Here is a 15587-nt window from a genome sequence, read left to right on the forward strand (position 1 = left end):
TCTATGTATATTACCGCCTTTTGTAATTTTATCTGTTTAATGTGTTTTACGACCGCCAGTATTGCGTAAGCTTCTCCTGTGAAAATGCTTGCATTAGGATGAAGAACGCCGGCCTCGGAAAAGGATTGGCCTATTGCTGCATATGACACAGAAGTGTTTGACTTTGACGCATCAGTAAAGAACTCAGGGCATGTGTATTTATGTTGTAGTTCTAGGAAGTATGTATGTATGTGTGCAAGTGGTGCGTGCTTTGTGACATCAACAAAAGAGACATCACAGTCTATAAGCTGCCACTGCCACGGTGGCAGATATGTTGCAGGAGCCATCAAACTGTGTTCAAGAGGCACACCTGTTTCTTCGGCCAGGCTCCTTACACGCAGCGCATAGGGCTGCCTAAACGAAGGACAATTCTCGAACAAGCCAGAACAAGACAAATCATTAATTGTGAAATGGAAAGGGTGTTTCTTGTCTGCCTTCACCTTCAAAAAGTACAAAAAGGACAGGGAACATCTTTGTAGGTGGAGCGACCATTCATTCGAATCCACGTACAGGCTCTCCACAGGGCTGGTGCGGAAAGCACCCGTAGAGAGGCGAATGCCTAGATGGTGGACAGGGTCGAGAATTTTCAAGGCTGATGGTGTTGCCGACTGATAGATTATAGCACTGTAATCTAGGCGTGTGCGTACGAGGCTTTTATATAAGTTAATTAAACATTTCTTGTCACTACCCCATGTAGTGCGTGACAACACTTTCAAAATGTTCATTGTTCTTAAGCACCTGTCCCTTAAATACTTGATGTGTGGGATGAAGGTTACCTTAGTGTCTAATATGAGACCAAGAAACTTGTGCTCGGTCTTCACTGACAGAGGTTGACCATGCAGGTCAATGTCGGGGTCAGGGTGGAGGCCCCTCTTTCGGCTGAACAAGACACAAGTGCTCTTTTGCGCGTTGAGTATAAAACCATTCTCGTTTGCCCACTGAGATACCTTGTTCAACCCTAGTTGAACTTGACGTTGGCACATTGAGATGTTGCACGATTTGTAACCAATCTGCACATCATCGACATATATGCTGTAAAAAATATTTCGTGGGAGAGACAGGTGCAAGGAATTCATTTTAACTATGAAAAGTGTGCAGCTCAATACACCTCGTTGTGGCACTCCTGTTTCTTGGACAAATACTCGAGATAAGACAGTGCCAACTTGGACACGGAATGTACGGTTAGACAGGTAGCTTTCGATAACTGTCAGCATTGCAAGGAAAAACTGACTTACTGGCTTGGCACTTGGTTGTGAATCTGTAAGGTGACAAAAAAAAGACAAAAAGGCAATCAAGAACTGGCTCAAAAAGGCACTTATCTTACAAGTCAAAGCAACTGACCATTCAACATGAAGAGACTACTACATTGGCCAAGAATGGCATAAGAAAATTTCCTGATTGCCAAATACAATGTACATTTGCGACCATATTCCACTTCTCTGCCGACCTCACAACTACATGCAATACAGGTATGCCGTTATTAACAGTGCTGTCAGTGTCTCTTCCCTCGATCACAGGGTAACTGATGGCACTGACTGATTTCCTAATGAGAAAAGAGCAACTGGGATGTTCTCAAGAAGGGAAATTGTCAGAGTGTCATGTGATGAAGGCATCTCGAATGGTACAATCGTTCTCGAGGAAGAAAGTCATCGAGATGAGTGCAGATAACTTTGCACTCTAAACAAAGCTGCACTCCTTGAGGCATATTTCCATTGCACGTCAGCTGGCACTGTGCTTTCTTGAAAGCCTGGTGGTCACTGCTTTTCCAGTAAGAATGCCATATCACAATGATAGAGCATACATTATTCATGACTTGGAAGTACCAGTTGGGCAGTGATAATGTGGGCAAAGCCATGCACGATAGATGACGATTAGTGTTGCACAATGTTAAAACCCTCCAATATGTGCAAATGCTGCCAGGGAGAAATTTCACACCTTTTCAGCGTGTTCTGTTAAACACTGCCCTGCGTTTTTCGTAATCTATCCATGGCAGCATCTCCCTATCCTACGCATATTTCTAAGCCAACACCCCTACAAGCTCCAGCCAAAGCCAAGACCAAGGTGAGGGTTATGATGTGAAAAAGTGCAAAAAAGGGGGAACAAAATAGAAAACACCGCACATCCCTGTCATTACCGTAGTGTTGTCTTTTTTATGCGTTATTTTTAAACTGCAAATAAAAACAACAATTCCAGCTTCCCACAGTGCCAAAGTGTGAGCCAAATGTACAGGGCCATAAAGCCGAGGTCTAAATCCAAGCCAAGGTCAAAGCCACAGCACCCACCTTGGCCTTGGCCACCATGCAGGCCTTGTTGCGCATGTGCAGCTCGATGAGCGAAGGCAGTAGGCGGCAGGGCTCCCCGTCCACCTGCACCGGGATGGTCTTGCTCGTCACGACGCGAGCGCTCCGACACTGGCAAAGGCAAGTGCCGTGGCCACCCGCCTGGAGGAAAGGCTGCGAAGCGAAAAAAGAACCATCTGTCAGTTCCGTAAAGGCTGTGAGCTTACCACTTCACTGATTCGATAGCAAGATCGCATGGCGCAGTGAATCTGCTGCTAAGACTTCAAGTACGCTTGAAGTACCAGGCAAAGCGAGATCCAGTGACCTGCACACTCAGGCAATAGTGCTTCAAGAAACTCCTCAAAGACGAACTTCATTCAACTTTCATGAAATGAAGTTTGACTGGACGAATTTGTCCACTAAATGCAACTAGGGCTCTGATGCAAGCGCTTGGGTAAAAATTACCCTGATACGAGATGAGCGGAAGATGACTGAAAGAAATGCAATACAGTGCAGTCCACTTATAACGATATCGAGAATACCTAAAAATATGATCGTTATAACCGGTGATCGTTATATCTGGACTGCCGCCAAAAAATCGTCGCCGGACGTACCTTTTGTAGCTCCAGGCTTCATTTTGCTATTTTCACCAATTAATAAATATTGTAGATAGTAGGATGTCAAAAACAAGACTTTATTTCTTACTCCGAAGAACGCATCACGGGTTCGCTGAGGAAGAGAGACTGACCGACGGCGGGGTGGGAGCAGTGGGAGGAAGAAAGCACAGCCAGAGGTACACAGCCGGAATGCCAACGAGGCCCCGCCCCCATGCCGCCGCGCCGCTTTGCTTTTCGCTTTTTTTATTTTCTCTCTCTTTCCCGCTTTCGTTCGGCAAGCTACGAGTAGCTTGCCGGCTTGCCGTTGTAGAAGGCGGGGAGCCGCGGAGCGCGGCGCTTTGCTTGTCGCATTTTTTTTTATATTCTCTCAGCCTCTCCGCGGTCGACGCGCGGCGAGGCGCAAAACGTGACACAGCTGGCGCCATCTGTAGCGCGTCGCGCCAACTCGCGATGCTCTCCTCGGCTTTTTGAACGGCCGGGACGCGCTGCCGGCGCTGTCCTGCAGTGGCGGCAGATACGTACTCGCCTACGCTAACTTTTCGTCTTGTCTCGGCATAGTTCGATTCAGAAGAACTTATCAATCTAAATGTTACGATTATTCTGAATGAAACATGCCGTCCACGGCAAACTTTTCATCGTTGTATCCGATATGCGGTGGATAACATATCGTTATATATGGTTTTTTTCCCCATAGCCCCAATGCATAAAATGAGACTGTTAAGTCGACCCATCGTTATAACCGATATATCGCTATATGTGGTATCGTTATAAGTGGACTGCACTGTACCGTATAAACTTAATCGTCGTCACTCGACGAGTTCTCTAACTCGGAGTCCGAGATGGTGTGTTGTGGAGCACCATCATTCCACAAACAGTCATCTTCGGTGCCATCCAGGCTGTTGGATATCCCAGTGACCTTAAAACTTCGGGACACAATATGTGTCGACACCGAGCTCCACGCCGACAATACCCAACCGAGAACAGTAGCAAGCGGTGCCCTCTTCAGCCGTGCGGTCGGCATCTGCTCATGGTTGCTGGTTGCCATCCATTCCGTGTAGAGTCTTCGGAATTCAACTTTGAATGGTCGATTCACGCTCACATCCAATGGTTGCAACATTCCTGTGAGGCCGCCTGGAATCACGGCCATGTCTGCCGACACGGCGCAGCTGCTCCTTCACTTTATCGGTAAGGTGGCCGCAGAAACTATCCAACACTAAAAGTGAATGTTTGGCCAACAAAGCTCTCGGTCTGTTCTGCCAAACACTTTTCACCCAGTCAAGCCCCAAATCATCGTTCATCCATCCCTTCTCTTGGGCTCTAACTATGATGCCCTTGGGGAAAACTTCGTTGGGAATTCTTTTCCTTTTCAAAACAACGTATGGGGGTAGCTTCCGCCCGTCCGCGGTCACACAAAGCATCACAGTGCAGCGTTGGCGCTCAGCGCCGGTGGTCTGCACGGCGACACTCTTCTTGCCGTCGACTTCAACTTTGTAGTTCTCGGGAGAGTCAAACCACACAGGAGTTTGTTCAGCGTTCGCTATTTGCGAGAACAAATAACTGTGCTGATGGCGCAGGCCGATGACATGCTTGTGAAAACTAAGCACCTTGTCGGCATAGTCTTCTGGCAGCCGCTGGCACAGCGTGGTCCTTCGCCGAAAGGAGAGTCCCTTCCTTTTCAGAAACCTTCGCACCCAGCCAGCACTAGCCTTGAAATCCCCGGGCGGTATATTTTTCACACGTGCCAAGGCTAGTGTCTTCATGCGCAGCATGTCCGTAGTGAGCGCAAAACCATCGTTCCGCACCTCAGTCACTTAGCGGAGCAACTCCTCTTCTAAATCAGGATACTTGTACTGTTTTCCTCGGAAAGTGCGCTTTTTGATGTTGGTGTTCTGCAAGGCTTTCTTCTGGGCGCACCAACGTCGAACACACTTCTCGTCAACGTCGAATTTTCTGCCGGCGGCCCGTTTCCCGTGCCCGAGAGCAAACTCGATCACCTTCAACTTATAGCCAGCTGTATAGCTATTCAGCTGCTTGCCCATCGTGCCAAAACGTAAACGTCCCACAGAAAACTAGCTGGAGTCCCAGAGTCTTTCAACAGTGCGCAAAACTCGAGCACATGGCAGGCTGAACAGCACAATGACCGAACAACCCACAAATACCAAAGTTGGTGATGCTAATGCAGATATGGATAGCGCGTTTGTATAGAAGTGTCAGAAGTTAAAGATAAAATCCCGCTTTAACCTTTAGTTGGTAGGTGTATGAACACTACTGAAAAAACTTAAAATTTTTAGCCACCTTCATGAACATATTAGCATGAAGAAAACCAACAAATTACTCTAATGACGTAGTATATGGTGATGATGATAATTGCGTTCTCTAACGCCTAGTAGCTCACACACGTGCACGCATTTTGAATACGCATGGGTCAAGGAAAGTGCGGATGCAGCCCTTACACGCAACATTTTTTTAAAATATGTGCTTCTTAAAAACGGGATGCGGCCCTTACACGGGTGCGGCCCTTGCATGCGTGTATACGGTACTTAGCCTTAAAATGACGCTTTTCAACACGTGCGCACTGTACAATGTTGTCCTTGCATATGATGTGCATTGTTATAAGCTATCACATATAAAAAAGATCAATGGCAAATCAGTGCTGTGCGAGTGCACAAGATGGCAGGCAGTTTACTTAGAGGGAGCGAATTCTGGTATGTCGCATCAAGCTGAAAAAAAAAAAAAAGCTTGAAGAGGCCTAACAACTAAACATGAGATTGTCACATATAAAACTCACCATTTGGTATATCGTGAGGCCTATCACTTCAATGAGGCCGTCATCAGTCTGTGGCATTTCGAATGCTGTGCCCGGGTTACCCCAGGGTCTTGTGCCACCGCCGTAACTGCAGTTAATGTAAAAAAGAAACAGCCGGAACGGCCATGTGATAAGGTTGCGTGGCAATACTGATCTGCAGACAGCAATTTTAATCCGAGATTAAATTTGCAACAAGCACAATATGATTTTACAAAGCACGTTGTGGTGGAGTGTAACAGGAAAATCAACCATAGTGTACACTTCGACTTGATCTGACATCACACCGTACACAGGCATTTAGCATTTTGCCAACATGGAAATGTTACTGTCGTTCTAACTATGGCCCCACTGAGCTTTGGCTCGGTAGCCAAACACCGTAACCACTGTACCACTGCGGCGGACTACAGCAAACTTTGACAGTGAATCAGCTTGACATTGAATCATTACCGTGAAATCCTATGATCTGACATCAAAAATATTTTCATATTTCCTTACTCCCTATAATTAAAACATTTCCTGCACTGTACCAAAAGTGAGGCAGTTTTAAGGTGCTTTGTTAAAGTAGATGGTTTGTTACTTCGGATTGCGTTATGTCAGAGAATATTGTAACATAGAATGATTTCATCTTCTATGTTAGATGATTTCATCTTTTTCACAAGCAAAGCGAAATTTCGTGACTAAACTTCCCATTGTAAAGAAAGCTTACGAACATAAACTTGGCTCGGAGCAGTGGAACAATTTACACGTGTCTGCCATCCTAAATTATAGAAGCATAGCATTTGCATGCTGCCATGAAAGGAAGTAATTCGGACATCTCACCTGGGAATGTTCAAGAAGAGAATGGAGTGTACTTTGTGCTCTCGTAACTTCCCCGTGTAATCTTGGCCATCGCACTGTGGAGGAAAGGAGAGAAGTGTCTAAAGGGGGCCCTGCAATACTCTATCAAGTAGCCATAGAATGGATTCCCTAATGAAGCTTATTGCCTAACACGAAATATTGTCTGACCTCCAGTGTGACGTAGCTGCAGAGGTCCTTCCACTTTCGCTGGAGGAGATCCTTGCCTCCTGCTTGGCCGTAAAACATTTTGTTCTTTAGCCTGCTGTTAAACCGCTCCGGGTGAGCTTCTGCATGGAGGCAACCCAGGGCAGCGAGGAGAAAACAAGAAAAGAAAAAAAAGTGACTTCAGCTTCAGATAACTGCAAATACAGTTGAAAGCAATGTTTTCTTGGCAAGCAAGCCAAGTTTACAGAACCAAGCTGCATGCAAGCTACCACTATTAAATGAAATTCACATTTGTGGCCACGTTTTCTACGCAAAAATTACAAAAGACGACATCTTTCGCAGGAATTTTTTTTTTTTTTTTTTTTTGAGATAGGATGCAGTGCACGGCGGTGAGATATTTATATTTGTTTTTTGCATTTTTGCATGCGTGAAAAATTCGTGTCACTTAGGTTGTGCTCAAACAATGGACGCGATCACGGACGAATCAGTCCTGTGACGTGTGACACAATTCGAATTGCTCCGCCAGCTTGAATTCACACGAGAGGAGAATTTACGCTAAACAGGAGGATTTTCTCATTTTTTCCGGAGGATCCAAAGCGTGATTTGAGCCTTCGTCGTTTCACAAATCTGTACGCACAGACCGAAGCAGGGCTTGTTTCTGCTAGTAAATGGGCGACGCATAGCGACACGTAGTACACAATTCGCAAGCTCAAATCGTAATTTGGTCCGCCGTGAGAATACAGCTTTTTTGTGCATACTTCAAATGCTGAATTCCGTGTGCAACTTCAGGTCAGCGTCCACCTCCACCTGGCTTTTTTGTTTACACACTTCGGAAACCTGAGCTCCACCAACTATTGACCGTCTAGGCAGATGATTCAAATGCTACGCAATGCGTTTGCTATGCAGCCAAGAATGGTGCGAAATGCACTTCAACCAGACTATTTGGCATAAGAGTATATGCAGAGAAGCTCCGCCCTATAGTTTTCCCTTTATTGCCAAGAAAATTCATCCGTGAGCATTGATATCGAATGCAACTTCATGCTTCATTACAACAATGCTTTCCTGCACATATATTCACAGGAGCCATGTGCATTGAAATTAGACATATGCTAATGAAGTGCTTTATTTCTGGTATATCATCTGCATTGCCCTGTCTGTGGTTCCCCTTTTCAAATGAGAGTCAACTGATAGCTCTAACACTACTCCTACTACCTAAAAACAAATTCTAACAACTCAATTTGGCATTAACAATACTTCATGGGCTGCACTACAACACCCCAGTTAGGCCTGTGCAATAAAAATGCCAGAAAAAAATGGCCACTTTTGTGAACACCATATTTTCTCAAATGTAACGCTACTTTTTTTTTCTAATTTTTGCTACTAGAAGATGATTCTCGCAATACATTCAAATACTGAAATTCAAATTATCTAAAAAGTGCAATGATTCACAGAATTTTTCCTTTTTTTCTTTCCTAAAACAATAGAAAGTCACCTCTCACATTACAATCCTGGTTGGCCTACAGTTGAGTATATATGTTACTATCATTTTGTTCTTTCTTTTTGCTTCCATGTTTCATTGACGGCACAAATAACATAAAGCGCAATATAACATTTACATAGCAGTTACTTTTAATAAGATCCCCTATACTTTCCTTTGCATCATTGTCTGTTAGTTCTTTTAACATAAATCTGGCGTTCAAGTGAAACTGCCACCTCAGACAGTGAACAGCACATGAAATCTTCATTTATTTTTATCCAAACATTCCCAGAAAAAAGTGGAAATGTTGGCACCAATGGTTAGCCTAGTTAAGTATTTTTCAGCAAAACATGTCACCCAAGTGCAGTAGACATATGATTTCTCTGAGGCCCGAAATTTCGAACATGCCTGATTTCCCGAACTCATCTGAGGCACTGTCTAATTCCCCATAGCACTCTATTAAAATGTCCGAAATTCCGAACATTTGTAGCTTTCGGCATCCGATTTTCTAGACATATTACTGTTAACAACCTAATTGAAGTCACTATCGGCGCCGTCATTTTGGTTGTTTTCGTACCCTTGAAATCATGGAGGAGTCCATGCTCAAAACCTATGGCTCAAAACCACCTAAAAACCGCAAATGCCGCAATCCATCACATGCCAATCTGTTGCCAACCAAAGCTTAGTCAAATCTGTGGCCACTGCTGCACAGTGCTGTGCTCCAACAGTTGGAAAAGCTGGTCTGCTATTCGCATGGTTGCAGACTCGTGAAAAACAGTTACACAACAAACCCTCCGGAATTGTTTTTGCCATGCGAGCTTCATACTGGACTGCAGTCTTGCCCCAGGTGGAGAGCGTGTTCCACGAACTTCCACCAGCGAACAGTGCCTTCGACTATCTGTGCTCTGTCGATGTTTCAATTCCAGCCGGGATAACCTTTCAGGGCTTCGCCGATGCTGGCAAAGACCCTGAGTTGTGTGCGGAATCGACCGATGACCAAATCATTCGCGAAGTTACGGAGGATTCCAACGACTGCGACACCGAGATCAAAGTGGCGGCAGCTACGCAGCAGAACTCGGAGTTGATGCGATTACTGACACTGTCAACAGTGTATAGCGACGTGACGTTAGCTGAAATTGAGGCAGACATGATTGTGGGCAAGCGGAACGCCGTGCAGAACGAAAATAAGCGACTTTTTTTTTTTGCCTAAGTGTCTACAATTACGGTAGCACCCGCCACACTGGATTTTTTTTCTTTTCTTTCTTTATTTCATTTTTTCTAAACATAACAGCTCTTTTTCAGAGCCATTTAAACAACGCATCTGCCGAATTGTAACGAGAATCGTCTTCTCCTGTGCGACTCTTTCTGTATCAGAAAAATACCCATTAAAAAAGTGCGCTTTCGCTTGCATTCATTTTTTAAGACAACCCAATTTTCTGGACATTTTTGGGTCCCTTGAAAGTCCAGGAAATTGGGCGTCAACTATACACTCAAGTGCCAGCAGATTCGATCCACTAAAAATTATGTTGATTACATTTCTTGCACATCACAAATTATAACGAAACATGGGACTTCAGAAACAACTGAAAGCTTTGAACTTTCCCGTGACTATTTTTAAGCTTACAGAGTTTGAACTGCGATCTATTTGCACAAACAGCACATATGAGAACCAATAATATTTCCATTGGTAGCATAAGCACAAAGAATCGTTCCTGCCCCAAAGAAGACAAGTCTGACAAAGAAAATTGCAAAAAAAAAACTACAGAAAGAAGTGATCCCATAACATGATTCCATTCCAATTCCCTGATCTAACCACTGTTGGATGGAAAATTTCAAATGTATTCGAAAAACATTGTACTCATGTCTCATCAGAAGGGCCTCAAGACGCATTCATCCCCTTTCAAATAATGTTTTTTTTAAACAAGCGATATCCTTTTCAACAAAATATCTTGATGTGAACAATTGAACACTTAGGGCCACAAGAAAATGGCGTTTTAGCTTATTCTTTGATAGCAAAGTATAACAAGGGTTTCCTAACGGCATATCAGATTTAGAGGAAGGCAAGAAAGCTATATACAGTCACTGACCGACTTTTCGGACCTAGCAGGAACCGAAAAAGGTCCAAAAAATTGAACAGTTCGAAAAATTTGTTTTTGTCAGAAATATGAACGTTATTGCATCAGGCAGGCTTAAGAAAGTCCATTATTCTGCCTTGCCTCATACTACGCTTGGAAGCAATTCGGTTCGCCCATATTTGCGCCAAGGTGACATCGTCACCGCAAATGCTCGTCAAAAGTGTCACCATGATGGCGATCTCCGCTGCCGACAGCTGCGGCACGACCTGGCGAAGATTTTCTTCGTCTGTGGGCTCCGTGCACGAAATAGTCATTATCTGCACGAGCAAAGTCTTTAAATAGGGAGTTTTAGAATAACCTTTGCAGGTGCAGCGGGCATTGTGGGTATAGCGGACACATTATGAGTTCTAGAATAGCGTTTGCTCCCCCTAGGGAAAGGTCATGGGATATTCGCCCTGACTGCAAACTCAAATGCACAGAAGCTACACACAACACTTCGGAAGACTCGTGAGCCGTGACCGCCGCACACTATTTCGAATTTTCTGCAGGCAGGCCGCGAACCGCGACTCGCGTTACGACACGTGCGCAGTGGAAGCGACCGCACCGCAAAGGCTCGCGGTGCACTCTTCTAAATCTCCCTAATGTCACTGTGGCAAGCACATTCACTCCACTACTGCGCAGCTCCGCCTCCTCCCTGTATGGTGCAATGAGGACAGTGCTGTTCACTACGGCTGACCAAAGACAAGAAAATGGTCCCGTGCCGCGTTTTCTAAAACAGACACGGCCTCCGAAACAAGAAATGCGATGTTTGCTTTCCAATCTTGGAGGCAGGAAAGCCATTTTAAATTAAGCCACTAAGCTTAGTCATGCCCGCAGAAAATCCAACAAGGTGAGATTCATACAGGTTTGTGGCACGGCTCAAAACAAGCCATTTAGCCCGAAAAATCCAACTTTATGGGGCGAATTCATCCGAAAAATCGGTCAAAAAAAAAATGCATGAGCCCTATGGGAACTCTGACGGTGCACTTTTGAAGTCCGAAATATCCAACGGAGTCCGAAAAATTGGTCGGCGACTGTATAGGGGTGATCTGATATATAGACTATATTAGTAATACTAAATGTAGGGGTTTTACATCCCAAAACCACAATATTACTGAGCAAGACACCTCATTACAGAGCTCTGAAAATTTCAACCATTTGTGGTTCTTTAACACATAACTAAATATTAGCACATGGGTTTCTAGCACTCTTCTGCTATCGAAACGTGGCCTGCAGGGCCAGGATTCGATCCCACGACCTTCAGGTGAGTGTTTGAGCCCCATAATCACAGGACACACTGGGGAAAGTACAGGGAGAAAATTAATGTACCTTTACGTTTCATACTGGAAATACATTTCAGGGTATTTTACAGCTGTTTGATATACACAATAATTCGTTATATGTGGGTTCAACACAGTATAGACATTCATTAAACAGAACCTGGTGGGACGAGGGAAATATGTTCCACTTAATGGGAGTTCCGTCAACCAAGAGATAAATAGGGGTGCAGCAGGCTAGCAACAAACAAATCATATCGCAGGTGATTGTTCTACTTAAGCAGCGGTTCCGCTCAACAGAATTCTGTTTACAGAGAGTCCACAGTATAACGGTGCTCGGCTGTAACTGCGTCGAAACAGGGAAGAAGGAAACTAGAGTACGCTTACAGACAGGGACGTTCCAAGCTTACCGCGTGCTTCGTGAAACTCCAAGGCAATGTGGGCGTCCACGCCGATAGAGAAATAATTATTCACAACATTTAAAGGCACAGTCTCCTTGCCTTCTTCGCACTGAGAGATGTCCACCTCTGGGTTTCTATTTACAATTAGGTCCCACCTGCACAGTCAAAAGACAAGTTGGTTAACAAATTGAAAAAAAAAAAAAAAAAAAAAAAAAACAAGCTATCCCTACGAATTCAAATGCACGAAGAAACAAAGTGAGATGCTATAAGCTTGGAATGCTCAAGTATTCAAGCACTTTCAATATTTGAGCAAATATTACAGTAGTTATATTCGCTTCAATGCGAATTTACATAATTCTAAACTTTCATTCAAAATGAATGAATGGGTGTGTAGACCGCAAGCAACCTCCCTGTAAAGGTCGCTTCACTGCTGGAGAATATGAGTACAATGCAGTGAAAGCAGCTACCCCCGAAAAACTGAGCACTGCCACAATGCCCCATTTCAAGGACAAATTAACATACTTGCCTCACATTGATTCATCATTTCGCTCTAACGCTTGATACATGGGCCTATATGTTCTAAGTAATGCAAATTTTAAAACGCAACATATTTTGCAGGTTATCACTTGCATAACACTGAAATTCCCATTCTGATACTATTCAAAGTTCCCCACACTTCTCTTTGAACCAAGAAAAATGACGTTCCCACATGCCTTGGTACAATTCTCAAAAAATTGTAGCGATCTAGTAGCGACCTAAAAATATGATCTTTGTTTTCTGCAATACGTGATATTGTTACGGGGAATAAAGTATGCACTGGTGTGCAAAAGCGTACTGGCGAATATACTGGCGAGCTAATGCGTACGACGCTGCTGCAGTCCGAGCACGTTCCCGTTCAGCCCTTCATCGTCGTCATCCTCAGGCATCTACTTAGCCCGCGACATTACCCGCCGGCGGCAGAAGCACCAACCCGGTGCGATCAATCCTCGAGGCGTGAGAAGTATGGTTTAAGCCGTGAGACGTGCACTATATCGGTCGGGACTGAAGCTGGTACTGACGTGGTATGGAGTGGAGCTATCTCATAGGTCACGCTGGTGACCTTGCGTATGACGCGGTAGGGGCCAACGTAACGAGACATTAGTTTTTCGCTGAGACCAACACGACGTGATGGGAACCACAGCAAGACGAGTGACCCAGGAGAGTACTGTACGTCGCGGTGCCGGCGATCGTAAGCCCTTTTTTGGTTAAGCTGCGAGGCACATAAACGATCCCTGGCGACTTGGCGGGCGATGTCAGCTCGGGCCAGGGCATCACGAGCATAAGCAGTCGATGAGGGGGCGTCAGATTGGAGCATGGTGTCTATGGGCAAAGGCGGGTCACAACCGAACAGTAAGTAAAAAGGGGAAAATCCAGCTGTATCATGACGTGAACTGTTGTATGCGATGGTAACGAAAGGTAAGTGGATGTCCCAATCTTTGTGATCCTTGGAGACGTACATCGCTAACATATTCGTCAAGGTACGGTTGAGGCGTTCCGTGAGGCCGTTGGTTTGCGGATGGTACACTGTAGTGAACTTGTGGTGGGTAGAGCAGGATCGCAGGAGCTCGTCGACTACTTTAGATAGAAAACAGCTGGCGCGGTCGGTGATAAACTGACGAGGAGCACCATGACGCAGAATGATGTCATGAAGAAGGAAATCGGCTACATCAGTAGCGCAGCTGGTGGGGAGGGCGCGTGTAACGGCATACCGTGTTGTGTAGTCGGTAGCAATAGCAATCCACTTATTACCAGTGGCCGACACGGGAAAGGGTCCTAGCAGATCGAGGCCGACTCGGAAAAATGGCTCATCTGGTACTTCAATGGGCTGGAGGGTACCAGCAGGTCTCAGAGCAGGTGTATTGCGGCGCTGGCAGAGGTCGCATGCCGCAACGTACTGTCGCACAGAACGGTAGAGGCCAGGCCAAAAGAATCGGCGGCGAATGCGGTCATACGTGCGTGACACCCCTAGGTGTCCAGCGGAGGGGGCATCATGCAGCTGGGCCAAAACGTCTGAGCGAAGATGCACAGGAACAACGAGTAAAAGCTCAGCACCATCAGGGCGGGTGTTGTAGCGGTGCAAGATGTCGTTGTGAAGAACAAACAGTTGTAAGGAGTGGTCAGGGTGGGGAGAATGCAGACCATTGATAATAGCACACAAAGAGGGGTCGCGGCATTGTTCAGCAGCTATGTCGGTGAAGTCGGTAATTGAAAGAACGAGGGCCTCTTGCTCATCTCCCCTCGTGTCAGGGGGATCGACTGGGTAACGGGACAAGCAGTCGGCATCCTTGTGAAGTTGTCCGGATTTATAGGATACGGAAAAAGTGTACTCTTTTCAGCAGCTATGTCGGTGAAGTCGGTAATTGAAAGAACGAGGGCCTCTTGCTCATCTCCCCTCGTGTCAGGGGGATCGACTGGGTAACGGGACAAGCAGTCGGCATCCTTGTGAAGTTGTCCGGATTTATAGGATACGGAAAAAGTGTGCTCTCGTAAGCGCAGCGCCCAGCGACCAAGGCGTCCCGTAGGGTCCTTGAGTGAGGAGAGCCAGCAAAGCGCGTGGTGGTCGGTAATAACTGAGAATGGTCGGCCATACAGGTACGGTCGGAATTTCGCAATGGCCCAGACGAGAGCTAAGCACTCGCGTTCTGTGATTGAATAATTTTGTTCCGAGCGCGACAACAGTCGGCTTGCATACGCGACGACGCGGTGCATGCCTTGTTGCCGCTGCGCGAGCACTGCGCCTATGCCGTGGCCACTGGCGTCAGTACGAAGCTCCGTGGCGGCAGATGGGTCGAAGTGTGCTAGGACTGGTGGATTGGTGAGAATGTCAACGAGCGACGAGAAGGCGTTTGCTTCCTGTTGGCCCCAGGTGAATGCGACATCCGTTTTGGGGAGGCAGGTTAGAGGACGGGCTACTTCAGCAAACTCCTCGACAAAACGACGGAAATAGGAGCACAGTCCCAGAAAACTTCGGACGTCCTTGGCTGAGCGGGGTGTGGGGAAGTCGCGAACTGCTCGGACTTTCGCAGGGTCTGGTTGAACGCCCGCAGCGTTAACAAGATGGCCGAGTACGCAGATTTGGCGTTGCCCAAAGCGGCATTTGGACGAGTTAAGTTGCAAGTTGGCACGTCGAAAAACATCAAGCACTGCGGACAGACGAGTAAGATGGTCGTCGAAAGTAGTCGAAAGTAGTCGAAAAAACAATAACGTCGTCAAGATAGCAGAGGCAGATGGTCCACTTCATGCCTCGAAGGAGAGAGTCCATCATGCGCTCAAATGTCGCGGGGGCATTGCATAATCCAAAAGGCATCATCTTGAACTGATAAAGTCCATCAGGAGTCACGAAGGCCGTCTTCTCTCTGTCTTTGTCGTCCACAGCGATCTGCCAGTAGCCTGAGCGAAGGTCTATTGAAGAGAAATATTTGGCACCGTGCAAGCAATCGAGTGCATCATCTATGCGCGGTAGGGGATATACATCTTTCTTGGTAATATGGTTGAGATGGCGGTAATCAACACAGAACCTCCAGCTATTGTCCTTC

At 45.9% G+C, this 15587-nt stretch overlaps 1 protein-coding gene across 6 annotated transcripts in view; it reads right to left on the reverse strand.

The window, feature by feature from the left end:
• Window positions 1-15587, reverse strand: part of rdgA (retinal degeneration A) — a 445829-nt gene that overhangs the window by 35392 nt on the left and 394850 nt on the right. For all 6 annotated transcript variants that reach the window (XR_012885518.1, XM_075871370.1, XM_075871369.1 and 3 more), the window contains exons 12-17: window positions 12022-12167; window positions 6747-6865; window positions 6561-6634; window positions 5724-5829; window positions 2322-2492; window positions 1275-1297 (exon numbers count right to left, since the gene is read on the reverse strand). Coding sequence is in view for 5 of the 6 variants with exons in the window: in XM_075871370.1 (XP_075727485.1) it covers window positions 1275-1297; window positions 2322-2492; window positions 5724-5829; window positions 6561-6634; window positions 6747-6865; window positions 12022-12167 (639 nt within the window). In the remaining variant the exon portion in view is untranslated. The remainder of the gene's footprint in view (window positions 1-1274; window positions 1298-2321; window positions 2493-5723; window positions 5830-6560; window positions 6635-6746; window positions 6866-12021; window positions 12168-15587) is intronic.

Source organism: Rhipicephalus microplus, chromosome 8 (genome assembly GCF_043290135.1).
Source record: "Rhipicephalus microplus isolate Deutch F79 chromosome 8, USDA_Rmic, whole genome shotgun sequence".
In the NCBI taxonomy this organism is placed as follows: domain Eukaryota; kingdom Metazoa; phylum Arthropoda; class Arachnida; order Ixodida; family Ixodidae; genus Rhipicephalus; species Rhipicephalus microplus.